Consider the following 10,000-nt stretch of genomic DNA (forward strand, 5'->3'; position numbering starts at 1 on the left):
AGCCAATCACAACACACTGTACTGCTCTCAGCCAATTACAGCACACTGTACTGTTCTCAGCCAATCACAACACACTGTACTGCTCTCAGCCAATTACAGCACACTGTACTGTTCTCAGCCAATTACAGCACACTGTACTGCTCTCAGCCAATCACAACACACTGTACTGCTCTCAGCCAATCACAACACACTGTACTGCTCTCAGCCAATCACAACACACTGTACTGCTCTCAGCCAATCACAACACACTGTACTGCTCTCAGCCAATCACAACACACTGTACTGCTCTCAGCCAATTACAGCACACTGTACTGTTCTCAGTCAATTACAACACACTGTACTGCTCTCAGCCAATTACAGCACACTGTACTGCTCTCAGCCAATTACAGCACACTGTACTGCTCTCAGCCAATTACAGCACACTGTACTGCTCTCAGCCAATTACAGCACACTGTACTGCTCTCAGCCAATTACAACACACTGTACTGCTCTCAGCCAATCACAGCACACTGTACTGCTCTCAGCCAATCACAACACACTGTACTGCTCTCAGCCAATTACAGCACACTGTACTGCTCTCAGCCAATTACAGCACACTGTACTGCTCTCAGCCAATTACAGCACACTGTACTGCTCTCAGCCAATCACAACACACTGTACTGCTCTCAGCCAATCACAACACACTGTACTGCTCTCAGCCAATTACAGCACAACTGAACTGCTCTTAGCAGACAGACAGGCAGACAGACAGGCAGACAGACAGGCAGACAGACAGACAGGCAGACAGACAGGCAGGCAGACAGGCAGACAGACAGACAGACAGACAGACAGGCAGGCAGGCAGGCAGGCATGTGTAGATTAGGGGATTAAAGGCAATGAAAACAGAAATGCATTATGGGTAAGTGATGGACATTTAGATGAGCTGATTAACTTCCTACCAAGGGAACAGAGGAACGAGATTTTCTTATCTTTATCCCACAATCCCCTGCTGCCCAATACCCATCAGCTCGCTCTCTCTCTCTCTCTCTCTCTCTCTGTGTGTGTGTGTGTGTGTGACTGAACTAAATGTAATTAATTTAGTGCTAGTGTGTTATCACTGATACACTAAACACACATCATTCTGAGTCTCTCTCTCTCTCACACACACACACACACACACACACACAGTCAATAACAAGCACATTAAAAAAAGAACAATAATAAATCCATGAAATCTCTCCATTATACACACATCTAGTGAAGTGCTGCCCTCTGCAGTGTGTGTGTGTGTGTGTGTGTGTGTGTTTGTACTTACTGGCACTAATGGACTTCACCCATCACACACACACACACACACTTACTGGCTTTGAGCACTAATGGACCTTTGCCATCATGCTCACACACACACACACACACACACACACACAGAATCAGGGCACTGCTATTTGCAGTTGGTCCTTGTGGTTTCCATGGCAACGTTGCCATAGTCCCAGTAATGTGACCAGACGGCCTTTTCATGTTCAGAGTCAACAATCATCATAAACTATTTACCTTTTTTTGTGTGTGTATCTGTGTGTGTGTTTCTGAAATGGAGTGTCTATGAACCTGAACTCTTTGGAAGTTTGGATTAAAACTAATACACACACACACACACACACACACAAACAAATTTGAAGGTATTTATATCTGGAGCTGTAACAGGTCACACTCTGTCCTGCTGCTCTCCACTTACCCACCTTTAATTTCTAACATAAAGTCGCATACCGCCGCTTTAATCAATAAAAGCTGATGTTAGTGAGAATAAGTGCTGTGAATAAACCACACTGAGACCTCCAGCAGTGTTTAAAGTGTTTATTGTGTTTACAAAGACAAACACATGTGACATATAACTTCAATAATCAAGCCAGAGTGTGTGTGTGTGGGTGTGTGTGTGTGTGTGTGTGTTTACACCAGGCAGAGAGAAGGAGGGTTGTAAATGGTCAATGGAGCACAAACAGGCAAAAAGAAAGAAAGAAAGAAAGAAAGAAAGAAAGAAAGATAAAGAGGGAATACAATAGAAAATGGAAAATAGAAATATATAAAAAGTAAATAACGAATAAGAAATAAGTGAGAGATAAAAGAAAAATGAAATAAAAAGAGATTTAAAAAAAGACAGAATGATGAAAGGGTTTTAAAAACAGCAACATTTCTGAAATATTATAAATTTGTTGGTAGTTTTTATTTTTGAACACTGGAGTATTTCCTGGAAAGCGTGATTATTTTTATTAAAACACTGAAAGCTTCAGACTGAAGAACAAACTGATAAAAATCACACTGTGTAACATGACCAAGAGAAATCACACAACTAGGACATGTCATATTATAAACCTCTCACCCACAGAGACACAGACAGGTGTGTGTGTGTGTGTGTGTGGGACAGATGCGACCGAGGACTCATCCTCCCTCGGCTGTGTGTGTGTGTGTGTTGGACTCGCCTTGCGTGTGTGTGTCTCCGTGTGCAGGCGCGTGCGAGTTGTGTGTGTCAGCGTGCAGGTGTGTGTTTTGCGGGTCGGTGTGTGTGTTGTGCGTGTCGGGGTCGAGTGTGTTCTCGGGGCTGTAGAGCTGCAGCAGCGCCCCCTCCTGTCCAAGCTCCTTACCACACGACTGACAGCTGCAGTGCAGAATCCTCTCCACCAACTTCTCCACCCGCGGAGTCTCCACACTGCCGGGACACTCCAGAGTCACCTAGACACACACACACACACACACACAGGTTATTTAACTATAATCCAATTGCAGTGCAAACCCCAGATTTACATTAATGACCTCCTGCTAATGATCTGGTTTCTATAGCAACACTCAGCGTTTCACCTCTCATTTAATCAGAGTGTGAAAGCGTGTGAAAGTGGTGAAGTTCTCTTAAAGTAAGGAGATGTTTGTGTAACATGGAGGTAAGGAGTCTCCAGTGTCAGAACGTTTCCTTTTATTAAGCTGGAGAGAGAGAATAAAGAGACTGCTGAAGGATCCATTGTGTAGCTGACAGAATGGACACTGTGACAATGGACACTGTGACAGAACGGACACTGTGACAGAATGGACATGACAGCAGCAACAAGCTCATTTTTAGGGAGATGAAATGGAGCTCTAAATGGATGAAAGTAGGACATGTTTCAGAAACTTTCAACTTCTGTTCTCTTTATAGTAACAGTAACACACTAAGTGACACACAGTCTCATCAACATGTAAGACTGGTGTGTGTGTGTGTGTGTGTGTGTGTGTCACAGCTGCCCTCTAGTGTTCCCTGTAATCAAATACATTAATTAGAGGACTAAATAAAGCTGATAGAATAGAATAGAATAGAATAGAATAGAATAGAATAGAATAAAGTACAGTAGAATAGAGTAGAATAGAATAGAGTACAGTAGAATAGAATAGAGTAGAACAGAATAGAGTCAAATAGAGTCGAATAGAATAGAATAGAATAGAATAGAATAGAATAGAATAGAATAGAATAGAATGAATTATATTGAGCAGCTTTCCAGCTGGTCCTGTAACGGCAGGCCTGGTGTGATTCCTTTCTCTCACTCCACAGCAATCTGTTAACTTTCACAAGCTGTTTATTTATCAGCAGGTCAGAGTCAGGGTTAATGTCCAGTGTACTGAGTTACAGAAAACTTCACCACAATGACCACTTCCTTTAACCTGTCCAGGTGACTGAGCTGTTACTACGGAAACGATAAGGTATCAGATGGTGGGCATTAATGTAAAGCTGCACTACAATCAGAGCTGCTGTTAGAGAGAATTAATCAACACCTTCTGACCAATCAGAGTGTAGTCATAAAGCAGGCGCAGACTCACCACCTCCCACTGCGTCTGCGCAGGCATGCACGAGTCACAGTGCACCAGAGATTCAGTGGACTGAGGGAATGTGTTGGGTACACTGTAACTGAAACACTGTCCCAAACACGCTCTACACACACACACACACACACACACACACACACATTTAAACAAACATTTTTGCTGCGTATGTGTGTAATGTGTGTGTGTGTGTGTGTGTGCATTGACCTGTTTTGGATGGACTGAGACACACACCCCGTGTGCCCCACTATCTGTGTGATGTTCTTGGCCTCACACCAGGCGCTCTTATCAGGGAACAGCGCCAGGCGGTTGATGTGTGCAGGCGGCGCTGCGGAACACACAGCCAACAGGACACAGCCAATCAGCAGCATCGCTGCACCTGGAGGGGGCGGAGTCATAATCAGATGTAGGCTCAGTCTCACATGGCTCCCTAATTTCCATACATAAGGGCACTATGTAGTGTACCAAGTTAGGGTGGTGTGTTCATGCCCACTCAGTACACGTTTCATTATCTTCACAGAAGTTCACTATGTTGGTGATGAAATAATGCCACCTACACTCTCTTTAGTGCACTACACTGAGGGTGAAATAATGACTTTTACACTGTATGCATGGTCAGTTAGCTTTATGCTCCCTATTCCCTAAACTGTCCATTACCCAAATCCCATCTATAAGGGCTCTAGACCCTCTGTAGTGCACTACTAGTGCAGTCCAATCCAGAGAAATTAAGAAATTAAGAAATCACCTGTCCTGCTGAAACTATAAAACTTCATTAGCCACAATTCAATTTGGTGACCACAGACTGTCCAGCCCATAGACCCTACAGAACACAGCCTGTCCAAACCACAGACTGTCCAGCCCACAGACCCTACAGAACACAGCCTGTCCAAACCACAGACTGTCCAGCCCATAGACCCTACAGAACACAGCCTGTCCAAACCACAGACTGTCCAGCCCACAGACCCTACAGAACACAGCCTGTCCAAACCACAGACTGTCCAGGCCACAGACCCTACAGAACACAGCCTGTCCAAACCACAGACTGTCCAGCCCACAGACCCTACAGAACACAGCCTGTCCAAACCACAGACTGTCCAGCCCACAGACCCTAAAGACCACAGGCTGACCAAACCACAGACTCTACAGACCACAGACTCTACAGAACACAGCCTGTCCAAACCACAGACTGTCCAGCCCACAGACCCTACAGAACACAGCCTGTCCAAACCACAGACTGTCCAGCCCACAGACCCTACAGAACACAGCCTGTCCAAACCACAGACTGTCCAGCCCACAGACCCTACAGAACACAGCCTGTCCAAACCACAGACTGTCCAGCCCACAGACCCTACAGAACACAGCCTGTCCAAACCACAGACTGTCCAGCCCACAGACCCTACAGAACACAGCCTGTCCAAACCACAGACTGTCCAGCCCACAGACCCTACAGAACACAGCCTGTCCAAACCACAGACTGTCCAGCCCATAGACCCTACAGAACACAGCCTGTCCAAACCACAGACTGTCCAGCCCACAGACCCTACAGAACACAGCCTGTCCAAACCACAGACTGTCCAGCCCATAGACCCTACAGAACACAGCCTGTCCAAACCACAGACTGTCCAGCCCATAGACCCTACAGAACACAGCCTGTCCAAACCACAGACTGTCCAGCCCACAGACCCTACAGAACACAGCCTGTCCAAACCACAGACTGTCCAGCCCATAGACCCTACAGAACACAGCCTGTCCAAACCACAGACTGTCCAGCCCACAGACCCTACAGAACACAGCCTGTCCAAACCACAGACTGTCCAGGCCACAGACCCTACAGAACACAGCCTGTCCAAACCACAGACTGTCCAGCCCACAGACCCTACAGAACACAGCCTGTCCAAACCACAGACTGTCCAGCCCACAGACCCTACAGAACACAGCCTGTCCAAACCACAGACTGTCCAGCCCACAGACCCTACAGAACACAGCCTGTCCAAACCACAGACTGTCCAGCCCACAGACCCTACAGAACACAGCCTGTCCAAACCACAGACTGTCCAGCCCACAGACCCTACAGAACACAGCCTGTCCAAACCACAGACTGTCCAGCCCACAGACCCTACAGAACACAGCCTGTCCAAACCACAGCCTGTCCAGCCCACAGACCCTACAGAACACAGCCTGTCCAAACCACAGACTGTCCAGCCCATAGACCCTACAGAACACAGCCTGTCCAAACCACAGACTGTCCAGCCCACAGACCCTACAGAACACAGCCTGTCCAAACCACAGACTGTCCAGCCCACAGACCCTACAGAACACAGCCTGTCCAAACCACAGACTGTCCAGGCCACAGACCCTACAGAACACAGCCTGTCCAAACCACAGACTGTCCAGCCCACAGACCCTACAGAACACAGCCTGTCCAAACCACAGACTGTCCAGACCACAGACTCTACAGACCACAGGCGGACCAAACCACAGACTCTACAGACCACAGGCGGACCAAACCACAGACTCTACAGACCACAGGCGGACCAAACCACAGACTGTCCAGAATGCAGAATTCACTTTACACTCATAAACATTGATCTGAAACACAATAAGATAAACCATAAAATAAAACAAATAAAATAAACCATCTGCTGCCATCTGCACTTTCTAGATGGAGATTGGACAAATGTAGGATGAAGACTGGACAGAGGTTGGATGGAGATTGGACAAATGTAGGATGAAGACTGGACAGAGGTTGGATGGAGATTGGACAAATGTAGGATGAAGACTGGACAGAGGTTGGATGGAGATTGGACAAATGTAGGATGGAGATTGGACAGAGGTTAGATGGAGATGTAAGATCACAGATTAGGTGTGTGATGTTGAACTCTGAGACTCTGCTGTGTGACACATGACCCCAGTCGTCTCATCACATCCTGGAAATGTACAGAGCTGGTGTCCGATCTTTCACTGTCTGATCTATAATGATTAATGGTGATGTGCAGTGTGGGGATTTACTCTGTTCATGCTTTATGTGTTTGTGTTCAGATCAGATCCAGTCCCAGGCCTGTTATCAGTAGGGTTTACGGTGAGAATTCTGAGCCCTTAAAGTGAAGCCAAGGACCAGAAAAGGTTACGAGTAGCTGCTTTAATATCCACATCCACACATCTTTAATATCCACACATCTCACACACCACACACACACACACACATACCACACACACACCTCACACACCACACACACACCTCACACACACACACACACATGTGATGTAGACACCATGCTTATAGCTAGCGCAGGATCAGAGTAGTGGAACTGAGCTCAGTGTGTGTGTAGTGTGTTTAATAGCTTCTCCACCCTCCATAGTGCACTACATGTAGAGTCCTAGCTCATATTTGTGCTGGTGTGTGTGTGTGTGTCAGTGTATTGAACAGGTCATAACAGGAAACCTGCAGAGAGATTTGGCTTTCGGTCTCTGATTTGTTCCAGAACAGATGAAGTATCGCCTGAAGAAACACACAAACTCTGTTCCAATGGAAACTTCACAAAGGGCATGTGAGAGGGCTATAAAAATACCTCCTTATAAAACTATTATTCTGACTTGTTGGACTGTGTGTGTGTGTGTGTGTGTGTACAACAGCTCTGTTGTTCAGGACGGTTTTGCTCCAGTGGTGTGTCACAGCTTCAGAGAGTTTTAATGAGCTTCAGAGAGCTCACATGGCCGACACGGAGAGGCACAGAGAGAGAGAGAGAGAGAGAGAGAGAGAGACAAACTCCACCTGACTCCAATAAAGCACAACACACCACAGCATATCAACATGTCTCCAAAATGTCTTCACCACGTCCCCCGGGGACTGTATGTTTAACTGAGGAGACACTAAACGCCCCGCACTCGTGTTTCTTTTCCTTCCAAGACACAAGCGGCGTGTCAGTAACTGGCCCCGAGCCCCACTTTAGCTAAATAACATTCCTCACTGATTCAATATTCCTGTCCAGAGTGGACGTGGCCTGCGGGACGCTGCAGGAGAAAGGAGAAAGGGAGACGAGCTGGGAGGAGAGGAAATATCTGACTGCAGGATTCGACAGGAGGAAGAGACGCTTTCATGCTTGGAAAAGTCGTACAAGTTTGGGCTAAAGGACCTAGAGATATAATCAGATCTCTTACACACACACACACACACACTCCCCAGTGTTGTTCAGCACACTTTGGTGTTGAGATGGATCTGACTGAAGCCTGTAGACAGTTGTGGAGGTGAAACTGTACCCCTCTCCGCCAGCAGGAAAGCTTCAGTAAGGAGCTGAAACTCGTGAAACTTTTTTTTTTTATGGAGCCATTGTTTAATAAACTTCAGTCTGCAGCCAGGAAGTGCACTACACTTTCAAACCTCTTTACACACACACGCAGTGACCATTCTTTCCCAAATCTAGCTGAAGAGTCGCGGCGATCTGCTGAGGGATGAAGCAGCAGCAGCGCAGAGAGAGAAAGTGAAGGTGACGTACCGAGCCGAACCGAGCCGCAGGAGCGAGTCCGGGACACTGTGGAAGCGCCGCTCCAGCCGCGAGGAGAGGGTGATGTCTCTGATGAGTGACGACGACAATGATGATGAGGAGGATGATGATGAGGAGGAGGAGGAGGAGGAGGATGAGGATGATGAGTAGTAAAGTAGAGAATCCAAAGCGCACGGACTCTCCCCGTAAAGAGAGAAAGCTGTGCGGCGGCAGTAACGGTAACTCTATCTGACTCTCTCCGGTAGATCCTCCCTCCCCGCTCCCCGCCCTCACCCCTCCGTTACTCTCTCTCTCTCTCTCTCTCTGCACACGAACAAGGACAAGCTCTCTTTTTTTCTTTTTACAAGAACACTCACTTTCTCACGTGCCTGTTAATGAAACACACACACACACACACACACATATTTGGGAAGATGTTTGTGTGTGATGTGTGGAAGGAGTCTCCAGTGTCAGCGCTGTGTAACAGTCAGAGGTGAAGCTGGATCTTTACATTTAACTCACTGACATTAATAAATGTTAAAATTGTAATAGTTGTGAAATCGCTGTGGTGTGAGAGGAATGAAACGCCTGGGGAGGATCTGTTAGAGGATTAGTGATAACAGTAACTCCACAGTGTGGATTATTTTCCTCTAACAGCACCACACACACTGTTTTACTCCTGAAACCTGCTGCTGTGTGATAGCTCACACACCCGAGGCTGCGGATATAAAACACGTGACTTTCAGGTGTCCTTGTGGTGTGTTTAAAGTGATCTCCATCTGTTAGGATGAGGAAAGAGATCTGCAGCTGCTCTGGTGTCAGTGTCATGAGGAAGGACTGAGGAAATATAATAAAGACGCTGACTGTCTCTGGTCCTCTGTCTCATCTCCAAACGCAGGAGTTTTTTTTCTGAGCGGAAAACGCTGTCAAAACAGAGCTGAGGGTCAGTTTGTACAAACACAAACTACAAAACCACACAAACCCCAGGTTTGGATTCCAGAGCCCAAGTTCTCTCTGAAGTCCAAAAAAACCGTCTGAATCAAATTGTTTAGCGGCAAAAACTTCAGGAAGCTAAAGAAAGAAATAAAGCACACATGTTTTCTCTGAAGGACGCGAGTAGGCGTCTTCACACGCTCTCCACACGCTCGCTCGATTCTTCCCCAGACGTCTCAGAGATAAACACCAGGTCCTGCTGAGGTTCTGCCTGGGTTCTGAACAGCACCATCTGATGAGAAGCTTGCCTCCACCAGCGTCAGCGGCAACGTGCAGATTTCTGAATGTGTGTGTGAGCAGCAGCAGCAGTTTACGGAGAACCAACAGCCACAAGGTTGAAGGTTCAAATCCCATCACAGCTCTGTCTCTCCACCAGAACTGCCACTGCTATCATGCATACCCGAGCTGATCGGTGTCTACAAGCTTTCGCTCCATGTTAGCTGTGTTAGCATGCTAGTCAACACTTTCCTTAAAACACATCTCAGACTCTCATGTTCATCACTTCATCACTGCGTTCTGAATGAAAACCATTTCACGGCAGCTCCATTAAATCTGTCGGTTCTGAGAGTTTGACATGCGAGTGTAAAACCACCGGGTTATGGGGTCAAGTCCCTCTCCGCTGTGAAATCTCAGACTCGGGTTTCCTCCGTGCGGGAGGCAGAGTGACGAGAGATCCAGTGCAGCACCTGCTGGATTCGGTGTAGAGA

The 10,000-nt window shown here is 47.0% G+C and overlaps 1 protein-coding gene across 1 annotated transcript; it reads right to left on the reverse strand.

Moving 5' to 3' along the window:
- Window positions 1-1,815: 1,815 nt before the first annotated feature.
- On the reverse strand, window positions 1,816-8,579 carry nbl1 (NBL1, DAN family BMP antagonist). Its single transcript, XM_058372969.1, has 4 exons — window positions 8,313-8,579; window positions 4,027-4,198; window positions 3,772-3,928; window positions 1,816-2,703 (listed from the first exon to the last, which is right to left on the reverse strand). The coding sequence occupies exons 2-4, from the start codon at window positions 4,188-4,190 to the stop codon at window positions 2,413-2,415; spliced, it is 612 nt and encodes a 203-aa protein (XP_058228952.1). The 5' UTR covers window positions 4,191-4,198; window positions 8,313-8,579; the 3' UTR covers window positions 1,816-2,412.
- Window positions 8,580-10,000: the final 1,421 nt, after the last annotated feature.

This window comes from Hemibagrus wyckioides, linkage group LG21 (assembly GCF_019097595.1).
Source record: "Hemibagrus wyckioides isolate EC202008001 linkage group LG21, SWU_Hwy_1.0, whole genome shotgun sequence".
Taxonomy (NCBI): Eukaryota; Metazoa; Chordata; class Actinopteri; order Siluriformes; family Bagridae; genus Hemibagrus; species Hemibagrus wyckioides.